This window comes from Pteropus medius, unplaced genomic scaffold (assembly GCF_902729225.1).
Source record: "Pteropus medius unplaced genomic scaffold, Ma_sr-lr_union100, whole genome shotgun sequence".
Lineage (NCBI taxonomy): Eukaryota > Metazoa > Chordata > Mammalia > Chiroptera > Pteropodidae > Pteropus > Pteropus medius.
In genome coordinates this window covers 3,984,044-4,005,917 of record NW_024340693.1, presented here as the reverse complement: position 1 = coordinate 4,005,917, position 21,874 = coordinate 3,984,044, and the positions used below count along the sequence as shown (strand labels likewise).

General features: G+C 60.7%; 1 protein-coding gene across 1 annotated transcript in view; it reads left to right on the top strand.

Moving 5' to 3' along the window:
- Positions 1–17,011, top strand: part of CRYL1 (crystallin lambda 1) — a 62,727-nt gene extending 45,716 nt beyond the window's left edge. The window contains exons 5-7 of the mRNA XM_039863109.1: positions 10,987–11,092; positions 16,193–16,299; positions 16,545–17,011. Coding sequence (XP_039719043.1) covers positions 10,987–11,092; positions 16,193–16,299; positions 16,545–16,658 — 327 coding nt within the window. The 3' untranslated portion in view covers positions 16,659–17,011. The remainder of the gene's footprint in view (positions 1–10,986; positions 11,093–16,192; positions 16,300–16,544) is intronic.
- Positions 17,012–21,874: the final 4,863 nt, after the last annotated feature.

Genomic DNA, 21,874 nt, shown 5'->3' with positions numbered 1-21,874 from the left:
GAGCGCGAAATGTTAAGTTTCGAGTGAAGGGCACTGTCGCCTCTGAAGGACTGCAGTTCATGTCAAGAGCCCGAGGGTGACACTGGTGAACCCGTGAACTTATTGCAAGAGGCCTGCCCGACATGCAACGGGGCGCCACGTGCGTCTGTATCTGTCCCCTCATCCTTTAAGGGACCCGAAACGTTGCCTCGCACACATCGGCCGCATGTGCCTCCGGGAACCTGGCGCCGCAGGACACGGAGCGGTCTGGGCCCGGGGGTGGACAGCGCTCCGTCCGCACTGTCGCGCTCTCGTCGCAGAAGGCGGGCGCTGGGGTGACTTGCCTGCCCGGGACCTGTACACGACCCGCCCCCCTCCGTCCTGGCATTTGCTTACAGCCCCGTGGAGTGCGTCGTCTGTCGTGTCGTCTGTCCCGTCGTCTGCCCCATGCGTTTGCCACGCGACAGCTGCAGCTCTGTCCAGTTAACGCCCTTCCACCCCCAAGACCGTGCGGGATTTCTACGAAGTTCGTAGTTTCAATTTCTCAGTAATTGTAGGATGTTTTTAAACATCAGTCAGTGGTAGGAGATCTGAAGTAAACACTGAACTAAAATACCCCATTGAAGATCTGTTTAAAATATTTCCAGTTGTCTAGAGTAAGGGAAGAAGGACATCTCAGTATCATAGTAAAACATTGTAGGTTTTAAAGCAGCTCGTCCTTTCGTTCCTAAGGTATCTTAGAGCCCTGAAGCGAGGAGGAGAAGCTCTGGCTTAAATCTTGCTCTCTCCCACCTAAAAGGCGTGAGTCAATTCTAGGTAAAACGTGGAGAGTCTGGGTCACTGGGTGGGACTTGCGCCCAAGAATTCTCCGTTTTGACCTCAAAGTGGGACTGGCTGCGGTTTGGAAGCTCCCGGCTGTGAAGAGCCGCCGAGGGTTCCGCATCCCACCGCGCCCCGACGCCACGTGGGGAGGCGGGAAACTGGAGCACATGGAACCGGGCTGCTCTGGGAGTTCTTAACTGCGGCGTTTTGCCCACCGTTGTCAACTGCCCCGTCTCCGTGAGCTAACGGCAGATGCAATGTGAGGCTGTTGCTGGTTGGAAGGACCGTTCTCACCCCCGGTGTCGAAAATGAGGCAGCTTTTGAGAAAGGGAGCCCTGTAAGAGTCTCTGCCCTGACAGGTTGGGGTCTCACGTGCCCGGAGTCCCCGCAGGAACCAAGTGTGAAGATCCAGTAGGTCCAGTGCCAATGAGACCAAATGAGAAGGGACTACAGAACTGAGAAGATTCAGAAAGTGTGAAGACAGCCCCAAACTGCCTTTGGTGCAAGTCCAGAAGAGAATTCACTTAAAAATCAACAAATAAAGCTGGGCTACAGACAGAGCGCAGGCAGGTCTAGAACCCGCAGGTCCCTCTGTCCAGGTTGGGATGAGTGTGGGGTGGGGAGAGCTGAGCTCTGCCGGGAGACCCGTGGTGACAGCAAAGTGTGTCCCATGGGGCTGGGGCTCCTGAGGAGGGTGTCTGGACGCAGGTGGGGCCACCGGTCTTGTGCCTGCTCTTTCGCCACTGTTGCGTTGGCCACCCAGACGCAAGAGGGCCACTAGCCAGCAGACAGGCGCCTGCTTCTGGAGCAGTTGCTTCCCAGCACAGAGAAGCCACGGTGTGGGCCTCCAGTGCCGCACAGGCCCTGCCTCCCTCAGGCTGTGGGCCTGGCAGCCCCGCGCTGAGAGAAGCCTTCCCCATGGGCACTCCCGCCGCGCCTGTGGCCAGCGTGGGCCCCAGCAGAGACACGAAAGGCACGTTTCCCTACCTGTTTCCCCTGCCCCCCGGGAAGAGAGGACCAATAGTTCTGCCCGTCCGGTGGCTGCTTTAAGGGTTCTTGACGTCACTGCATGAGTTTCTTGAAAAGAGCCTGCGGCTTGGGGTCAGTCTCCACCTGGGGTACCGGGAGTCAGGACAGGCGAGGGCACCCCTCCAGAGCCGCCCTCAGCTGTGCAGACCGCATGCATGCGCCGAGCCAGCAGGCTGAGCTGGGGTGATGCCCCTTTGGCTCACGATTTCAGAGCCATTCGAACTTGGTTAGATTTTAGGGTGTTCCAAGTTGACCTCAAAACATTGAAGGGCAGCTTTATTGTAAAAAGGAGCTGAATCAGGGAAGCGTGACAGTCAAACTGAAGATTTTTACACATTTTAGGTTAAAAAAGATGCAAAGACCTAGCAGTGTTTCCTAGGGTGGTCTTCATGCGTGAGGCTCAGCCTGGACGTGGTGGGCGGCGTGGGCTGAGGAGGGCGCCCTGCGCAAGGACTCAACACGGGTTCCTCTGTTGGTTACTTTTTGGGTTCACAAAGCACGGTGACATTTGGCAGAGCCCTTTTTCTTTGGCCCAAGCTAGGGCTGATGTGCTTTCGGGGTGAGAAAGGTGCTAGGTAACCGGGTCCCAGAGCACCGAGAGTCCTGTGCAGACATGGCCCGTGCGCCTCCGTCCTGGCTTTCGGGCGCTGGGTTAGATTCGTGCAGAGCCGTCTACACAGACAGCAGGGAGCAGCACGGATCTAAGCCAAGCGCGCGTTTCCAGGGGTCCCTGCTTGCGCTGGGGTGTGAGCCGGAGTAGGGCCGTGGGGACGTGGCCCCGCGTTTCCACCTGCCCTGGGGGGAGCAGAGGCAGCTGCTTTGCCACCTGCTGGCCCTGCCGATGTGGTGGGTGCTCTGGTCGAAACTGCCATGGTGAACTAGCCTTGCACACGCGGGACAAATCCCACCTGGCCGTGGCAGCCGTTCCTGGCGGGCGTCCCTGGATGCGCTGTGCTGGTTGAGAAGTTTCGGCATCTAATTCAGAAGAGAGGCCGGTCTGCAGTTTTCTTCTTTCCTTCCCCTCCCTCCCTCCCTCCTCTCTTTGATTTTGATATTAAGATATTAACATGTAAAGTGAGTTGGGAAGTTTTCTCTCTTCTGCTTTTTAGGAGAAGCTGTAACATTTTTGTTCATCCTTCTTCGTTTCGTCGAATTCTGTAGCGAAACCACCCGGCCTGGACAGGTCTGTTTCAGGACGTTTTTAAGGACAAGTTCCATTTCTTTAATGGTTCCGGAGTCACCGAGTTATGTTTCATCTCCGTTGAGTTTTGGTGGTTTGTGGTTTTGGGAAACTGGGTCCGTTTGTTCTGAGTTGTCACATTTCTGGGCATGAAGTCCTTGGGTCGGTACTCCCTTATCCTTTTCCTGGCTGCTGGGTCTGTCGTGATGTGGGTGAGTCGAGTCTTCTCTCTTTGTCAGTCTTGCTAGAGGCTTAACAGTTTTCTTGTTTTGTTGTGAAGAAGCAACTTTTTCTTTCATTCATTTTCTCTGTGATTTTCCTGTTTTCGCCTTCACTCACTCACTCTGGAGGGCATGCTTGCAGCCAAGCATGAAAGAGAAATTCTAAGAAGGTGGGGCGGGCGGCTCCTGTGACGCTGGCCATGGCTGTGGGCTGGGGAGGGGCGGGGCCGCAGGCTCCCTCCCTTGCTCGGTCAGAAGGGCAAGTGCCAGGAGGAAAGGGCACCTTGTCTTTGCCATGTCCCAGACTGTGACATGCTGTCTTGTTGCTTCCTGTGACCTTGACCTTGTCTGTCCCCACGTAGCCCCATAAGCTCAGTGAGGGCAGGGGCTCTCGGAGCCAGGTGGGCGCCAGACGCAGGCACTGGGTTCTGTTGTCACACAGACGCTCGCTCCGTTTTCGCCTGCCTTGGCTTTAGAATCGGGACAGCAGCCCCGTCGGCCTGGAAATGCCAGATGGACGAGTCTGGCTACCGTCTAGCAGCCCGAGCTCGGTCAGTGGGTGACAGGATCCTGCTGGCCGGGATTTGATGCCGGTGTTCTTAAGTGAGTGAGCACAGTCAGGGAAGTTGTGTTGTGATAAACTCTCGCCCAGGCAACAGCCAAGCTTGTGCTGCCATAGACCCTTGCCCCACGGAGGACGGATGGGTGGAAGTGAGCGGACGTGAGTCATGCAGCCACTGGCGGCTCGGAGCCTGTCGGACGCGCCGCGACAAGCTGTGCAAAGCCCCAGCTCCGGTTCCTCCCTCCTCCTGAGCTGAGCCATCCAGGCTGGATTTCCGTTCTGGGCCCTGAGCTGTGGAGCTCAGGTCTTGGTTTCTCGCCAGGGGCGGCGTGGCCTGCAGGACCCGCCCAGGACCCTCTGAGAATCCAGAGCTTCGGCTCTGAGTTTTATCTCAGACACGAGTGCCAACTGTCACGGGAACTTTTTCAGTTAATAAAGTGAGTCCCAAAGATCACGTAGTAAGATGACAAGATGAAGCGCTTTGCAGCGAGCACATTCGGGGCTTCTGTCCAGTGTCGTTGGTGGGGGTGACACAGGGATCAGGACTCAGTGCCTCCAGCCTCCAGGAGTCCCTTGCTTCAGCCCGTACAGTGTCTGTCAGGGTGGACGAGCACTTTCCTCCCCTTTCTGAGGATTGTCACATACTTCCAATGGTCCAGTCCTAACACCACGAGTGGCACGCTGTTGTTTTTGCCCGTACAAATGAAGACACCAGCCTGGGAAGTCCCCAGACTCCCGAGGGTTCAGGCCTGCGCCCCCGAATGCCTCCGTGTCTGCACGCGCACGGGTGCTGAGGGTGGCGTTTCTCACCGGGACACAGCGAGGTTGGGTGGGGTCCTGTATGTGAAGGGCTGTGTGAGAACGTGCCCGGCACGTCCCAAAGTTTAGTAAGTATAGATCCTAAGGACGACGGTGACGGTGGTGTTTGCCGAACCCCCGAATCCAGTGGTCTTATCTATGTGCAGCAGCTGTCCCCTGCGAGTTAGTGCTGAGCTGAAACACTCCCATCCGAGCCTCACACGGGAGGCCCCGGCGGGCAGCTGGCCTCGCCGGGGAATGCATTAGAAGTGTCAGGTCTCAGGTCCCCGTGACCTGCACCTGAACGACCCTCTGGGAGGCTCGTGTGCGCATCGCAGTCGGAGCCGCCCTGGCCGTCAGGCAGGCCTGTCATGTGGGCCGAGTTCACGCCGAGCGAGGTGGCCTCTGGGTTGCTCCTCTCCTGGCACCGGCCAGCATCGGCTGGGCCCCGCTCTCCACCTTGGCGTCCCTGCCCACGCCTGTCCTTTCCCGAAAGCCCGGGGAGCCCCGTCACTGTGGCAGTGCCACCGAGGGGAGGCGCCCCACTGCTGAGTAAGCACGCTGCCTGCCAACTGCTTGGACTTCTGCTTTCGGGCAGACGACGGCGCACAACGGGGCGGGGAGCACGAGGCGACCACGAGAGGTCGGGCTCCGTGACACTGGCCGCCTCGTGGATCCTGGCAGCCCCAGTATGTCGTGGCTTCGGGGCTCGTCAGGAGGGAGCCCGTTCCTGGCAGCGGCCGTGCCGGGCGGCTGGTGGGCGGGTGGCGGCACAGTCTTTCCTCGCAGGGAAGATGCAGAGACGCTAGCGCCGCCCGTGGCTACGTGTCCACGTGTCCAGCAGGAAGGGCTGAGCCTTGAGTAAATGGTATGGTACCTCCGTGAACTTGGCAAGCAGACGCTGCCTCTGGCGGGCCAGCTGGTCCAGGGGACTTAAGGGGCCAAGGAGGACGCTCGCTCCACACGCGCCCGCAGCTGCAGGGGTCCCTACGTGTTCTGGACTTTGAAATCTGGACGTGAGCGTGCAGGGTCTCTGTCTCAGAGAACTGCCGTGCAAAGTGTCGGGGGACTCTCTTTGTGGCTGGAAAGGGCAAGCAGGCGCCACCCTGCCTGCTGAGCTGAGACCCTCCAGCAGCCTAAGCCCCTGGGCCCCCAGTGGCATGTCCTCCCGGACATGACGCCAGCGCTGTCCCCTGTGCCTTTCCGGGCCTGGGCCTCCCCGAGGGACCAGCCTGGGCACCTCTCCCAGCCTCACCAGGGCCGGGGTCCCGCCGCCCCCGCCCCCGTGGTCTGCGGTTCCTCCTCGGTGTCTGGTATCCATGTGGTCACGCTACGGTGGCAGCCTTCCTGCAGCCCCTCTCGGCCCCTTCCCGCCCCGTCAGAAACCTGCACCCCGCCAGTCCTGTCCTAAGACGTTCTCTGCCACTGCCACCTCACTCGCGGCTCCTCCTGGACGTGTGGTGGCCGCTGGTGATGAGGCCCAGGGACTGTCGCCAGACCCAGAGCCCTGGGCCACTGGGCGGTGCCTGGTTGGCCTTCAGAGCCCCGCAGCTTGTCTGCGGGTGCGGGGCGGAGGGGAGCTGCCCCGCCTGGCGCCCCTCAAGCTCCCTTGCCCGTGCGCCAACCCTCTGTGCTGGGCGACAGCGCAGGACCCTTGGAGCAGACGTGTCACCTCATCACCAGGACCTCCCTCCCAGTCAGTTGAGGCCCGCGTTCTCAGTGGCTCTAACTGGGTAACTGGGACAGCCCCCCTCAGTGGCCTTCCGTTCAGAGCCCAGCGAGGCAAGGAGCCTCTGCTAGCCTTCAACCCCGAAAACGCTGAGCCACGGCGCCACTGCGCTGACACCTGGCGCCCTGAAACGGGACAGGAGAGGGCAGAGGTCCCCCAGAGGAAAGGCAGAGAAGGGTGGCTGCAGGGGACCGCACGCCGTGCAGCCCTGTTGCCTGGCCTGCTGCCCTCCCCCTGGTCCCGAGGGACCGCGGAGGCGTGGCACCCCGCAGTCTGAAGGAGGGGCAGGCAGAGACCCCTGCGCTTCTGGTTTGGGAGGGGGTCAAAGCCCCTGGTGAAACACTTTATTCCCAGAGGACCCTCCCGCAACGAGAGGACCCGCCTTGCTGAGCGCTGCTTCACGCTGGCACAGAAGGACGATTCCCTTCCGCCGCGTTTGTTTTGGGGGCCCCGACCGCCCATTCTTTCAGCCTCTGCACTGCTGTCCCCTCTGCCCCGAAGCTCTGCCTTGAGCGGGGGGGCAGGGCGAGGGGCGCGGAGCCGGGCCGGGGTGCCGCAGAGCTCGGGAGCACCCGGCGCTGGGACGGAGCCCTCGCGTCCTCGCCTCCTGCGCTGAGCCAGTCCGCGTGGAGACCGCGCGGAGGGACCGGATGGGGCGCGCTGCGCGGAGAAGTCCGGGCTCTGCTCCCGCCCCGCGCGCGGCGCGTCTCCTGGGCCGCTGTCCCCGTCTCGGTCAGGAACCTCCCCTCGGGCTGCCCCTTCTAGTGCCTTCCAGGCATTTGACTCCACTGGTCTTTTAAAAAACTAATCTTGTTCTAAGCTAGCTTCACGGTTTCCGCCACGCGTGGGCGGTCCCTTCTGGGGTCACCCACTGGTGGCATGCTTCTCCCCGTAGCGGGGACCAGCCTGGCCGACCTCAATCGTCGGGGCCATAGTGCCTGGAGAGGGTCCGGCCCTGGCCGTCCCTGGTGCTCCGGGGCTGCTGACTGCCAGGCCACCCCCTGCTTCTGCCTCCGCTCCCTGCCCGAAGCCCCTCCCTCCTTGGCCTGGGACCGCAGTGACAGACGCCCAACAAGTTCCGCGCCCGCTTCCTGCCTTCCCATGTCGCTTTCATGATCTGGCATTTGATCACATAGAACTTTTTCAGGCTCCCGTCTCCCAGTCGAGATGATGGATGGAAGCAAACGGCCGTGGTTGGGGAGGCAGGTCTCCAGCGCGCCCTAGCCCACGCCCTCGGGTAGCAAGTCCGTTCCCGGCGGTGACAGGTGGCAATGTTACGGCTGTGTTGGCCCCAGAAAGACTTGGAAATTGAGGACCGAGTATGATGAAAAGTAGAGCAACGTGAAACAGAAGATCAAAAGCCGAGATGAGCGGAAGGAGCGGACGAGGAAATTGCACGAAGGGCGTGAGCACAGCGAACGAGCGGGAAAGCACGCGGAAACGCGGGAACCGATCAAGAAAGTTCAGCGTGAGGATGGCACGGCTGGACAGAAGGAACAATAACTCCGTGGCTGGTCATCAGTAGAGGGAATAGTCACGGAGATCAGTCATCGAATATTGCAGCCCTCAGCTGTGCGAGAACCCCCACCCCCCATCCGAGGGGCTGAATGCAGTGCCCCTGAGTCCATCAGCCCTGCGCCTGTTGCTGACCGCCGGGTGAGTCCCCTCTCCCCACCCCAGCCCGTGGAGAGCTGCATCCGAGATTCCTGAAGCCAAGGACACGGCTGGAACTTCTACTCTCCCCGCTGTGCTGTGAGGGTGCGTGGCTAGGCCTGCCTGGGTTCGCCCCAGGCTAGATGTGGCTGCAAAGGTGTTTCATGGGTGTAATTAGCACCGATAATCAGTTGACTGTAAAGAAAGGTTGTTCTCGGAAATGGCAGGCCGAGGCCAGTCAGATGAAAGGCCGGGAAGAGCAGGGCTGAGGTTCCCACCCTCCGCTCCCACAGGGACCTCAGACTGGCCAGTGACATCAGCCAACGCCTGGCAAAACACCTTGTTTTACGTACGTGTGTGTGTGCACGTGTGTAACCTGCTGGTCCGCCTCCCTGCTGGGACCCTGCGTGCAAGGTCTTCGCTCACACTGAATGCTGTCCCACGGCGTCCCACAGCGGCCGAGCGTGTCGCTACCGTCTTGCGCTCGCTCCTGGCTGGTGGCCGGCAGCCGGGCGCCCCGCGTGCCGGGCCGTGAGTGTGTGCCGGCGGTGTGGTCGCTCCTGGAGTCTACCCAGAGGAAGGAGAAGCCGAGGCGTCTAAGCAGAGGGGGTCCCGGCCACTCTGCCCCGGCTCTCCCTGTCCGGTGACGCTCTAGGACACGACGCGGCTGGCTTTGAACTGACAGTGGCCTTGGCGTTCGTTGCTCTGTGTCAGTTTTAGGCACCTTTGACCACGCCGGGCTTCGCTTTGTGCGTGTGACTTGGAGGAACCGCTGGCAGCCATGCTGACAGATGCCGGTGGGACCGCGGGGGGCCCGGCTGGGGCGGGGCAGGGACCTTCCTACAGGCGTGAAGTGAGCCAGGGATTCCCAGGGGTCATTTATCAGGACGTGTGCTCCATGCAAGCCTTTGCTTCTGTCCTTTAGGCCACGGTGGTGGCTGGTGACAATGGTAACACCTAGGCCGCCGGTGTCACTAAGGCTGTGGTGTGGGGTGGGGAAATGATTTTCCTGCCACGTTTCTAGGTTCTTCTGGCGGGATTCATAATCAAATCGACGTGAGACAGACTAGCAGGAGAGAGCGACCAGATATATTACAGATGCACACGTGGGGTTCCAGGAGGACAGGGACCTGGGGTACATGGGGCAGTTCGGCTTCGGTGCCAGCCTGGACGAAGAGGGGGCGGGGGCCTGGGGTCTCAGAGGGAAAGCTGGCGATTCACAAGTGGGCGAGAAGCAGCACACACCGTGTGGTCAGCGGATTCCTTCGGGGCCACCGGAAACAGAGGACCCAGAGGGGAAGCAGCAGACAGGCTTTTGCTGGGGTCCCCTGTCTGCCCCTCATCCCCACCGAGCTAAGGTGCATGTGGTGAGTTCTCATCCTGAAGCAGGTTTTCCCTTCCGACCCCTTTAGGAGGTAAAGGGGGAGGATCAAAGGTTCTTTCTGAGTCTGTTGTTCCTTAAAAATAACCAGCTTGAAGTAACCAGTACCCTAAAGGGCATACTTTGGGGTGGCAGACTCCGCTCCCCTCCGTGGAATGGACTGGAGCAATATTAAGCAACTCGAACTTCAGAGTGCCCTCAGCACTAGCCTTTAGCTCGGTGCGGAGCCAGCAGGAGGAAGCTGACGGCCTCAGCGATGTGCGATGGCTGCGCATGGCAGCCGAGTCACTCATGACTGGTCTTTTCTCTGCGTTTAGCTTCTGGGTAAAAACTCAAGCTTAGAGAAATCTTCAGAAAATGCAAATGAGGCAGAAAGAAGGAGCCGGGAAGAGAAGATATTAAAACGCTTTCCCTTTCTAACACAAGCGGACAGCCCTCCACGGAGGAGCCAGGAGGCGGGAGGCCCCCTGGGAGCTGGGAGGCCGGGCGGTCCCTGCGCATCCCTGCACGGTGGTGCGGCCCTCAGCGTCAGGACAGGCGGGGGCTGCGCTCTGTCCCCAGAATGACAGGCGGCGCGCGGTAGGCCACCGCTGAGGCCACCGCGCGGTAGGCCACCGCTGAGCCGCTGGTACCCGGGTGGCTGCAGTGTGCGGGCGCCTGGGCGCGGGGCACGCCAAGCGTCCACCGAGGGCCAGCGGGACCACCAGGCTGCCGCGGAGGGGTCAGCGCGCGCAGCTCGCCGCGGCCTTGACAGCAGATCCGTCCTGGCGGCGGGCGCCAACTACACCCCACGGCGCTCTGTTTGTGAAGGATGCGGGCAGGAAGCAGGGGCGGGAGCCGTCCATGGAAGTGACCATGCCGGTCTGACCAGTGGAGACTTAGGGGGAGGGACGCACCCCACGTCTGTTGTCCTGACGGATGACGTGACCACCTCAGGGGGACAGTGGCCGTCATGGGGGCCCGGCGTGCCCGTGTATCTGAGGCTTCCCTGCTCCTTCTGGAAGGTGGAGGGCCGGCCAACCTGGCACTCACCCCAAACACACCAGGGCTCGCCTCTTGCTTTGCACCTCGCATTTGCAGAAGATTCCAGGGCCCCACCTTTGCAAACAAACGCCCAGTTCTAAGCTGTGTTTCATCAAAGAATATCATTCTTTACAAACTCATTAAAAGCTGGACAAGGCCAGGCTTGCAGGCGGCACAGCCTGGAGAGCAAGCCCGCAGTTCGAGTGAGGTCTCCAGCCTCCCGCCCACCAGCTCTTAGCAAGTGTGGAAAACCCTTCTGCTCCCGCCATGCCCGTTCCTCCTCCTCTCCCCTCACTGCCCCGCCTGCCCCAAGGTCCCACTGAGAGGGGTCGGGGCTGCGGAGGGAAGCCTCGGAGGTGGGCCCAGGACGGGGGAGGGCAGCCCTTCTGGGCCACCGCTGCAGCTGTGGAACCAGCGACCCGGTCCTGGACAGTTCACGAAGCAGTGTCTTTTCAGGGTCCGTTCACATGTTACAGTTTTGCCGTGCAAAGTTCAACGAGCATCCTCACAGGGCGTGGGGCAGCACGGTGGCCGGCTGCAGTCAGGGTGGGCGTCGCGGTCACTGGCCATTGCAGATGGCCCATCACGTGTGCCCCTCTCTCCCTGTAGGAGGGCGTAGTGTCTCCCGGCGACCTGGACCTCGTCATGTCCCACGGCCTGGGCCTGCGGTATGCCTTCCTGGGACCCCTGGAAACCATGCACCTCAATGCGGAAGGTAGGCTGGGGGCGGGTGCGAGCGGTCTGTGCCGCCTGGGCGCTCTGGGTCTGCAGTTGTCACTGCCGTCGCTATGGCGAGCAGAAGCAGCACCGTGCAGCACCGTGCGTAGGGGGCGTGGCCGGCACCGGCTGTTCACAAGTAGGGGCTGGGGCGAGGGCCATGTCCGGGACGGAGTCCACAGGGTGACCCTTGCCTCCGGCTCCGTGTGGGACAGCACTCAGGTGACTGGGAGAAGAGATGGGCGATGTTTGGGACACTTTGCCACCTGCCATCCAGCCCGAAGGAGGGTAAGGGAGTGTTTCCAGGAAAGATATGATGTCATTTACAGAGGCAAGAAGAATTGGGGGCAGTGACATGGAGCTCTGCTGGACACGCTCTGCCCACGCCAGCCGCTCCCAGGTGTGACCCGCACTCTGGAGGCTGGGGCCATGAGGGAGAAGGAGCTGGTGCTGTGGTCAGCAGCCAGGCTAGCTAGCCAGCCACCTGGAAGCCACTTCCAAGGGTGTGGGGGCGGTGACCTGGTGGCTTTCAGGGAGAAAAGGGTGACGACCTTCCCAGAACGAAGCCGTCTGTCAGATTTCAAGCCATTCAAAAAAAGGACGTCATTTGAAAAACAAGCAATAAAACCTACACCAAATTAAACAAAACAAATACAAAAAGCCCCGTAAAAATCTGGAGAAACGTCACATAAATGGTATCGTGGTGACTGTCTCTTGATATTGAAACCAAAAGTGACCTTTATTACATTTTTACTCTTCTGTGTTGCCATAAATTTGTGCACCCGTTGTACCTTACTTTAATAATTGTGTTATTAACGTGTGGAACATTCAGAAAGAGAAAAGGGAGATTGTATTCAGCCCCCACGGTCTACACTGAACAAAGAGATCGAGAAACGAGCTGGACCAGACGTGACCAGAGCGGGTAGCGTGTTTTTGTGGGGTGTGTGCGTGTGTTTTTGTGGAGTGTGTGCGTGTGTTTTTGTGGGGTGTGTGTCCACGTTTTTCTGGGGCGGAACCAGAGTGAAAGACAGGACATGGCAGGCAGACAGATCTGGGTCAGGAAGAACTTTCTAGTAACTGGAGCTGCTGTGCAGGGAGAGGCCACGCTGTGACTGGGTGAGCTGAGCGCGTTCTACCCGATGTCCTCGCACACGCAGGCGCACACTTGGGGCTTTAAGGGGGCCGGTCGCACGTCTAACGTGGTTCCGTAAGCGACTCGATGCTCCGTCAGCACCACGCTGAGGCCACCTGGAGGGAGAGGGGACCCTGGCCTGGCAGCCGCCTGGTGGGAACAACTGACATAGGAGGCGGTGTAAGGAAAAGTGAGACACGGGTGCCACTAAAACGAAGTGACGAATGTCCCTGAGCACTGGGAATGTTGGTTTTAGACACACCCGTGTTTTTTTTTTTTCACCATTTTCTTTTTCTTTCATCTTCTTTTTCTTGAGAAAAATAAGATAACTCGGGTATTATGAGAAATCAATAGGGAGAGAACCGAGAACTGCTTTGACTCTCAAACAAATGGAAAAAGAAGCCAATGAAACCAGAGACCGAGGCATCGAACAGCGTGGCAGACAGGAAGGAGGCCACAGCAGTTCCCAGACAAAGCCGAGAGGATAAGGAAGCCTAATGGGCCGGCTGTGACAATGGCGGGCGGACGTCCCGTTCAACTTCAGAGCATTCCGAGGGCCAGCGAGCCGGCTCTGAGATCGGGCTCGGACCCAGTGGAAACGGCCACTGCCCCTCACAGCGTCACCCCGAATATATCAAGATGGGAGCTGGGAGGGTTCTTTTTCTGGTGGTGTTTTTGTAAAGCCAGCACCTCGGATTACAGCCACGTGTTAGTCTTAAAAGCTACAGTTTATCTAGAAATGGAGAAAACATTTTACGGTTTGTTTTTCAATCTAATGAAACAGCACCTGGAAAAACAGGAGGCCAGCACGCTCAGTTCGCCTTTCGGCTGCTTTTTAAAAGCAGTGCCCTCGAAGGACGAGGTCGTGGAAGGTTCTGGTCGGTGTAGCCGGTCAGTCAGGTTCCTTCGGGACTCGCACGCTGAATAGCACCGTGCAGGTTGTTTCCGGCGCCTCAGCCTCCCCGCCTGTAAACTGGGTGGCGTGGCAGGTAAACCAGACGTGCCAGCTGGACGGCTGACGCGTAGTAGGTGGAGTAGATGCCGCATCCCTACACGGCCCCTTGCCTCCAGCTGCTTTTTGCGATTCTCCCCAAAAGATATACAAGGACACGAGAGAGAAACACGCAACGGATACAGATTAGACGTTTTGCCGCGGAATAGCGAGGTCTGAACGGCTTCCACGGCCGGGCGTGTGTCCTGGCTGAGCTGCGGCCAGTGGGTCCGCAAGGGCCGGTCCCTCGCACACCTGGCGGCTCCGGGCGCCTCCCGAGCTCTGTCTGCCCGGGAAATGACTCTGGAGACCTGCGGCCCCGGGGCCGCCTGCGGTGGGAAGCAGCGCCCAGCCCCTCGCCTCCCAGAGCGTCCCGGTGTGGGTGCTTGTCTCTCTGTCATCGTCGTTCATCGTGACGCCCACGTTCCGGGACGCAGAGCTGCCATGCGGAGGAACAGGCGAGCTAGTGGGGCCGTCGGATCGCTTTGTCTCCACCCACCCCCCTGGCCCCCACAGGGGAATAGATGAGTCGCCCTGTGCTTGAGGCCTTCGTGGCCCCCCAGTAAGTCCCGTGAATCCCATGGGTGTCGTCCCATGCCGTGTGGAAGCCAGACCCATGGGTGCCGGCAGCAGTGAGGGCCCCGAGAAACTGGACAGCCCGGCCCAGCAGCTGCTTCCATGGAGACAACGGGCTGCGTGCCGGGCGCCTGCTCCATAAGGGACGGCTTCCTGCTGACCTGTCACCTGCGATGTGCTGTGTCTCACCGGCGGGGTCTTCCAGCCGGAGAATCCCAGTCCGAGAGCGGCAGGAGGAGCTACATCTGGTCTCATGAGGGTCGATTCTTCCCCCTGCTCGTTCACATTCTCTGTAAATGTCTCGTCAGGAACGGGGTTCAGAGTCTTCCAAAAAGCTCAGCTCCCCGAGTGTTGTTGGACGTGCTCGGATGAACAGAATGGCCGCGGGACCAGGGGAGGCCCCCCGCGGGATGGGAGGAGCAGGCCGGGGGCCGGCGAGGCGGCTTCTTCCCTTTTCCACCGGGATGGGTGTCCTAGGACAGTCACTCGTCACTCAGCCTGCTCCTGCGCTGCTCTGAGCCGCAGGTGGCGGCAGCGTGACGGGTTCTCTGGGACACGGTGGATACCTGGGACTCTGAGTCACCGTGAGCTTGTGCTTGGGGCACGCGGCAGAGCCTCCCAGGGCGGCAGGGTCCTTGCCGGTGGGCGGCGGGTCTGCACACCTGGGCGGAGTGGCCTCTGATCCCCTCCCCCACCCCCCCGCCACACAAGCCCAGTGCATGCTGGAGCAAGGGTCTTCAGGCCGGTGACACCGATGCTTTCGCAGGTGTCCCAGATAAGCGGGGGGTCGGGCTGACCACCAGCTGTAGGATGAAGAGTTCTGCCGTGTCTTATTCTATCCCGATGACTTAAATGCCCCTGTAAAACTACAAATTATATAAAAAGCAGTAGGGAAAACGTTCTAGAAATCCCCTGGGAGAGCCGAGTGACTTTGCAGGGACCGTGAAAAGCGGACATTGTTCAGAAACCGGGGACATCCGGCGGCGACACTGGAGCTGGACTGCACCGAGGCACGGCCACCCCCAGCACAGGCTCCCCGGGCTGCCGTTCCCGCCCCCCGCCCCCCGCGAAGGGACACGCCACTGCAGCCACGCCCGCCGCACCCGGCTCCCCAGCTTACCTGGTCTCGTGTCTCTGCTCCCCGGAGCGAACTGTATGTGTCCGGATGTCGCCGCCTTCAGTTTGGACGAATCCTCACGTAGCTAAAGCGGAGCAAACACGTAATTTCCACGGAGGAGAAAACGTACGGTTGCTTTGCGCATTCCAGAACTGCTGGCGCTGCTCGGATGGCGGTACCGGGGCCTGGCGGTCCCCGAGTGGCCGGCCACGCTCGCGCTGAGTGAGACGGCACCGGGGCGGGGTCAGAAGAGTGGGTGCATTCGACTCTCTCACCCCCAAAGCAGCTCCTCCCGGGGAGCTCGCTGGGCATAGCCTCAGTGCCCTGAGGAGCGGGGAGCCACTTGAGGCGGGTCGGACGGAACCGGGGATTCGGGCTCCCACGTGGCGTGGCCACAGCCAGCCCCGAGGACCTTCCCCTTCTCTTTGTGGAGACTGTCTCGTGGGGGCGCTTGTTATTTCAAGTTGGTCACGTGCAGTGTTGTGGGCGGGTGACACCCGAGCACGGGGTCTGCCCCCTTCCTGCCATCCGTTTGTCCCGTGTTACCATTACCCTGACAGACCAACCTTTCTGGTCGTGGAAGATGCTGGAAACGAAGGAGGCACCGCGGCGGGCGGCTCGGCCGGCACCCCAGCAGGCTCAGGACCTCAAGACGCCTCCTCTGCGTGTGCCCAGGGCTGGCCGTGGTCTGGCTTACCCCTCGCACACGCCTGTGCGGGCCACAGTGGGTGGGAAGGGCCGAGGGGGCGGACAGCCCTCCTGGTTGAGCCCCTTGGGCACGGGTGTCTCCAAGGAAGCCCCAGGGCCCTGTGTCAGCACCGACAGGGGTGCTGGGTCCCCACGGGCCTGGAGGCTGCCGAGGCAGGTGGAGGGCAATGCGGCTGGGGACAGAGGCAGCCGGGAGTCGGTGACGGGGCTGCCGTTGGCCGGTCACACTCCGAGCCGTAGTAGAGAACCTGCCGCCTGTCGACCCCAACAGAGTCGGGGGAAAGCGTGGAGGGGACAGAGCCCAGGGGGCTGTGGCGTCGCACATTCAGCAACGCGTCCCAGCCCCCTGCACGGGCGAGCTCACGGGACGTCGCCAGAGGGCACTGAGGCGGCGGGTGGCAGGCCACGTCCCGTGCTGCTCGGGGTTCCAAGAGCTGGGAGACCCGCGGCGAGGACCCTCAGCCGGGGGCCAGCCTCCTGGGGCGCTGCCCACTCCGCCCGCGGGAAGGGGCGTCAGTGGAGCGTGCGCCACACTCCGCCTGACACCGCCGGCGCTGTGCTCGTGTGGTTGCAGGCATGCTAAGCTACTGTGACAGGTACGGCGAAGGCATGAAAAACGTCCTCAGGACTTTCGGGCCCATGCCCGAGTTTTCCGGGGCCACCGCTGAACGGGTTCACCAGGTACGTGGATCTGCACGACTGGGCGGCTGGGCGGGCGCTCGGGGCACAGGGGACGGCCCTGCAGCTGGCATTGCGGCCTTTGGCCTAGACGCGCGGTCCCTGTCGTGGCTCTCGGCCTCCGGCGGGGCGGGGGGGGCGGGCAGTAGGCCTGGCGCTGACCGCAACGCGTCCTCGGCGGAGGGCCCGGGGTCTGGGTTCGGAAGCTCGCGTTCCCCTCATCCTCTCCCTCTCTGCTCCGTGTCCAGGCCATGTGCGCCAAGGTCCCAGCCGACCCCGAGCACTTAGCCGCCCGGAGGCAGTGGAGGGACGAGTGCCTCAGGAGACTCATCAAGCTGAAGCACCAAGTGCCGCCCCAGTGAACCGGTGACGCCGCGCCTGCCCGGAGGTCCCACGGGTGGCATCGCAGTGCTGGGACCGGGGCCTCGGTGGGGGGGGGCGGGGGGGTGGCGGGCAGAGCTGGCCGGTCCCCTCCGGGCGCAGGGTCTGGTCCCGGGGGCTCCCGGCTCCTGCCGCCTGGACGTTCACCTTCGTTTTCGGAGTGAGCGGACACCACGTTTCACGGCCGGTGAGCGTGGTCTTGGGCCGTTTTAATCTGCAGCAGATCGATGTGTGGCTTTTAAACCCTTCTGGATACGCGGGTGCCCTGCCCTGATGAGGCCGCGACCTTCACCTTGTGAACGCGTGTTCTGAATAAAAGTTTTGATTCTGTAGAGCCACCCTTCTTCTCCTCATCTGTCCGACAAAGAGGGGTTGGCCCTGATGGCTGGCTCGGTCTCGGTGACCGTGGTGGACGAGCAGTGGCAGGTGCTCTGCTGCCAGCCTCCGTCTGCCGTTTGGGTCGGTGACCCCGGGCCGGGCTCCACGGCGGCCTGTGGCTCTGGGGTCAGCTGCCCGGGGACTCCGCCCGGGCACCCATCCCCAGGAAAGCGAGGGCTCCAGGTTCTGCAGTGGGGCCAGCTTTCCCCGTCTCTCCCTGACACGAGCCTGTCCCAGGCACTGGCTTCCCAGACACTCAGGAACCGCAGGGAAGTCCCCTCCGCCAGGCCAGCACGGCCAATCCCTGGGTGCCACCGCGGGGCCCGGCGGCTCCCGGCCAGAATGACGCTCCAGGCGTCCGACGTCAGCTTCCCAGTCAGAGCCACCGGGCGGGTGGAGGCGGGGGCGGTGCTGGGCGGGCCAGGCGGTCCCCCAGCCCGGTGCAGCTGTCCATCCTGTTGTGCATGTGACCCTGCCCCTGCCCTGTGTCCGGCTCACGGGCTCTGGGAGCCAGAGTGGGGCTGAGCTCAGTGACCCCAATGGGGGGCAGGAGCCGGGCCGCTCACCTGCCAGCTTCTGGGCTGTCTGTCACTGAGAGCTGTTCCCAGGGTGTCAGCTGCCCAGCCTGCCACACACATGGGTGTCGGGGGGACCCTCTGAGGACCCCGTGCATGCACAGTCGACAGCCTCAGCCACAGAGGTGCAGTCAGACCCTGACGAGGAGAGCCCACCTCTCAGAAGAGACGCGTCCTCGGCTGTCAGCTAACCTGGGAAGCTGGGCCGAGACTCGGGAAGGCTGCTGTGTCACACACGGGAACACATGAGTCCCTGCACCAGGGCCCCTGTGCCTGCCGTGCCTAATCCCAGAAACCCTTCAGCGAAAGCCTCGCTCCACCAGCGTCCTCTGTGCCGAGTGCTCTGGGGAGGAGCCTGAGTCCTAAGGCCCACGGGGACATGTCGGTCACTTCCCCCAGGATCTGAAGGTCTCATGATGTACGTGCGACAGTCTCTCTCTCCAACATACAAAACGCTCCATATGAGAGGTATTCTATCTGCTCTGTTCTCCCTCCGTACGATGCACACTACGTAAAACTCTGTCGTAAATGACGAGGTAATACATTCCCTACACACAATGTGTATGACGTATAACTAATACATAACATTCCGTGTGTGTGTCACGTCCTCTTTCTCTTCGGAAGCAGGATGATGGGACCCCTTCGTTCCATTTTTAATTCATAGCGGAAATAGTTGCCACCGTAATAGGACGGTGATGTCGGGTTGATAGTGCAAGAGAATCTGGGTTTTCAAAATGTACCCGTCGAGTGTCTGCGTCACGTCACCAAAACCATGATAAGCAGCAGCTTCTCAGCTTCGCAGTGCGTGCCAGCTCCACCACGGCGCTAGCTCTGGCCCTAAAATCAGGGCTGTCCCTCAGGTCTTCGCTTGCAGCCACGAGCCCCCCAGGGTGCTGGAGATGTCGTGCCCCTCGGTGTCGATGTCCCTGCTTTGAGAATAACATGGGAACCGCGGTGGCCGCTGGCCTTTCTGCCTCGTGTCCCTTCGGCCCTCAAGGAGAGGATCACAGTGGTGTGAAACTCGGGGATCCTACACCCTTGATCGTATCTAACACCCCACTTCTGACCAAGCACATAAATCCGAGATATATTGGTAAGATCTTTATGTTTCACAAACTAAAAACAGAAAGTTTATTTAAAAAGAGATCCCTGATCGCATTAAATGGGGGTTGTTTTAAATGGGTCTCTATACAGAACAAAAATGATACAGGCTTTTTTTTTTTTAACAGCTTTGTTGAGATACGGGTCACGTACTGTACAATTCTTCCATTTAAAGTGTAGAATTCCGTTTTTAGTTCTTAGGACAGTCTCAGAGGTGGGCAGCAGTCACCACAGCACATCTTGGGACGTTTTCATCACTCTGTGAAGAAACCCGCAGCCATCAACAGCCCCCGTGTTCCCCCCGCCCGCCCCCCGGCCCCTGCACCCGCCGACCTGCTCCCGTTTCTGCGGGTTTGCGGCTCTGGGCATCTCACACGGACGGTGCTGTGCCCCAGTGGCCTCTCGTGCCTGCCTTCTGTCGCTTAGCGTCCTGTTTTCGGGGCCCCCACGTCACAGGGCGCATCAGACCTTCCCTCCTGCGGCCACGCACTGTTCCGTCGTACGGAGGAGCCACTTTTTCGGCGTTTGATTTCATTAGCTCACGCGTCCAGCGCGTTTGTTAGACATTTGCACGGTTTATGCAACGACCTCCGCTGACTGCATCTCCCCGCCAGCTCCGCACTCGGCCACCGCAGCCCCGCTGGCCGCATGCCCTGTGCACGCTGCCACCCCCGTCACCCTCTCTCGGCCACCGACCTGTCTCCTGGAAGAGCCGCCGCGCGTTTGTTCACCCCCGGTCGGCGGGCGTTGGGGCTGTGTCCACGTCAACATCACAGGGGTCTCCCCAAGTCAAAGTGCCGCTTCTCAACTCACTGTTCCAGCGGGAAAAGCACACCAGACTCGCTTCAGTGAAAACCTGGCTCGTGGCCCGTGCCGATGGGCACTGCCACACCCACTCTGCCCTGTGACCTCACGCCACAGCAATGCCCGTCACGGGGAACAAAGTCCAATTAGGGGAGCACACTGAAGTGAACGGGAGCCTGCCTTCCCGTGCCATCCTCGTCAATCAGGCTTTAAGACCTACCCCGGGGACACAGCCAGCCACCCGCCAGCCACGGCTCCCAGAGGGCCCGGCGCTTTAGAGCGTGACTCAGAGTTGTCGTTTGTGCCATGTTTCTCTAATTCGATAGATTGACCTTTGTCGTAGGGTCGGGTAGTGACACAAAAAGCATTGATTTTGGTTCCCGGTTGCAGCTCCAGCTCGGGCCCATCTGTGCACCAGGTGCGGAGGTCACGGTGTCGCTCGGCGTCGGCTTAGGGACATCCCCACAGGCCTGACGTGCCCTAACCTGGGGGTGCTTAAAATGGATGCCCAGAGTCTCCTGTCTACTTCGCCTGGCCCTTGCCTTCAGTTTACATGGCTTGGTCTACCCCTCCCTTTCTCCAGGCCTTGGCTGAAGATCTCCACTAAGCCCCCTGGGACGTGCTGCAAGGCTAGCTGGCCTTGTAGCATCCGGGGTGGGCCTCGGCTTCTTCTGCACCTCTACTCCGCCTCCTGCTGCTGGCCGGGCGGATAAAGGCAGTGCTGCCCGTGGACATTGCCCGTAGACGAGCCAGGCTCGGCCCCGACGTCCCCATCCCCAGGCGTGTGCAGATAGGGTCACGGCCAGCGGCCGGCCGCACGCGTGGAGGAGGGAAACAGAAGAGGCTTGTTCTCTGGACCGCAGGGCTCCGTGCGTGTTTGCCGAGCGGGAGAGCGTCCACAGCTAATATTTGGATGGGCCCAGAATGTGTCTCCCCCCGAAGCCCGCCCGGCCCCGGAGATGAGGGACCTCGCTGTGCCCACGGGGAGCCTGTTTTCCACAGCATCTTGCTGAGGGAGCGGCTCTGGGAGGGAGGGGAGCCTGGGGCGTCTGAGCCCGGGGCATTTTGAAGTGCACATCTGCCCTGGGGCCCTCACGCCCGCTCACCCCCACTCCTGCTGACACTGCCCTGCCCTGCCAAGGACAACACTGGCCGGTGGGAGTAAGGAATTTGCTGACCCAAGAGCCCGGGCCCCACGGGGCTTTCCCTGGTCGGGAAGGGGGGTCAGGGGGACAGAAAGGAGGCGCTGGGCACCGCTCTGGGAGCCCCCGCAGCGGCGGGCAGAACACACCGAGCCGTGGCCGGCGGAGACGCCCACCCAGTGAAAACGCAGCGGACAGAAACGGGACCGAGCAGGGCGTCCTGATGGCCCCACGCGACACCCCGCAGGACGAGCCCCCCCGCCCTGCCACGGCGCAGAGCAGGGAGGAGGGCAGGGGCGGCACCCCCAGTTCGGCAGCGCGCGGGGCGCGTGTGAGCCTGCGTGACACCGGGTTGTGGGGTTCCTGGGGCTCGGTGACGAGATTCGCAGAGTCTCGTGGACACTTTAGCGCTTCCGCTATCGACGGTCGTCACGTTTCAGTAACCCCGTTTTTTTAGTTATCCGTCTTCTCATTAGGTTGTAGAAGTCGTGTATGTCTTGATCAACGTTAAGACTTAACTCAATGCAAAAAACATGTTATCCCATGTTCCAAGGTGGAAAAAAACCCTTAATTTTGCAGAAAATATAAACACCCCAAATTAACCTACCGACTTTTGACGTGATCCCAGTGTGATTCCAGGTTGAAATTCCATCTGTGTGAGTCGGTGTGAGAGCATTTCAGCCAAAGTGTTAAGTGAAGGCTACGTTTCAATCACGTTCTAAAACCGTAGCCACAAAACAGATGGTGCTCACGTGGAACCTTCTAGAACAGCGGACTGGAGTAAGAAATTTCAAAACCAAATCAGCTGACTCAGTTGCTCTAATGGGTTGGCAGTAAATGATGTGGGAATAACCGATTCATCGTTTGGGAGACAATTCACCCAAACTGCTGGTCACGTGCTAGACACACTCAGTGCTCAGCACACACAGCAAACCCGTCTGTGACGCTGTCCACGGCCGGTGCTCTTCCATGCCAGGGACGTCACGGGAGGGCGGGACAGTGTGTCCCCTGGGGACGGCCCGCCGGTCTGCCCGTCTGATGGCCCAGGCGCATGAGTCTCGCCACAGAGGCCTGTACGGTCGCCCGGGAGACGTCTGAGTCTCTTCCAAGCATGGGGCCTAGTGGACAGGTGTCCACACTCCCACAGCTGGATTTACACTTGGAGAGAGACTGGCCCTTCTCCCAGGGGAGGAAAAA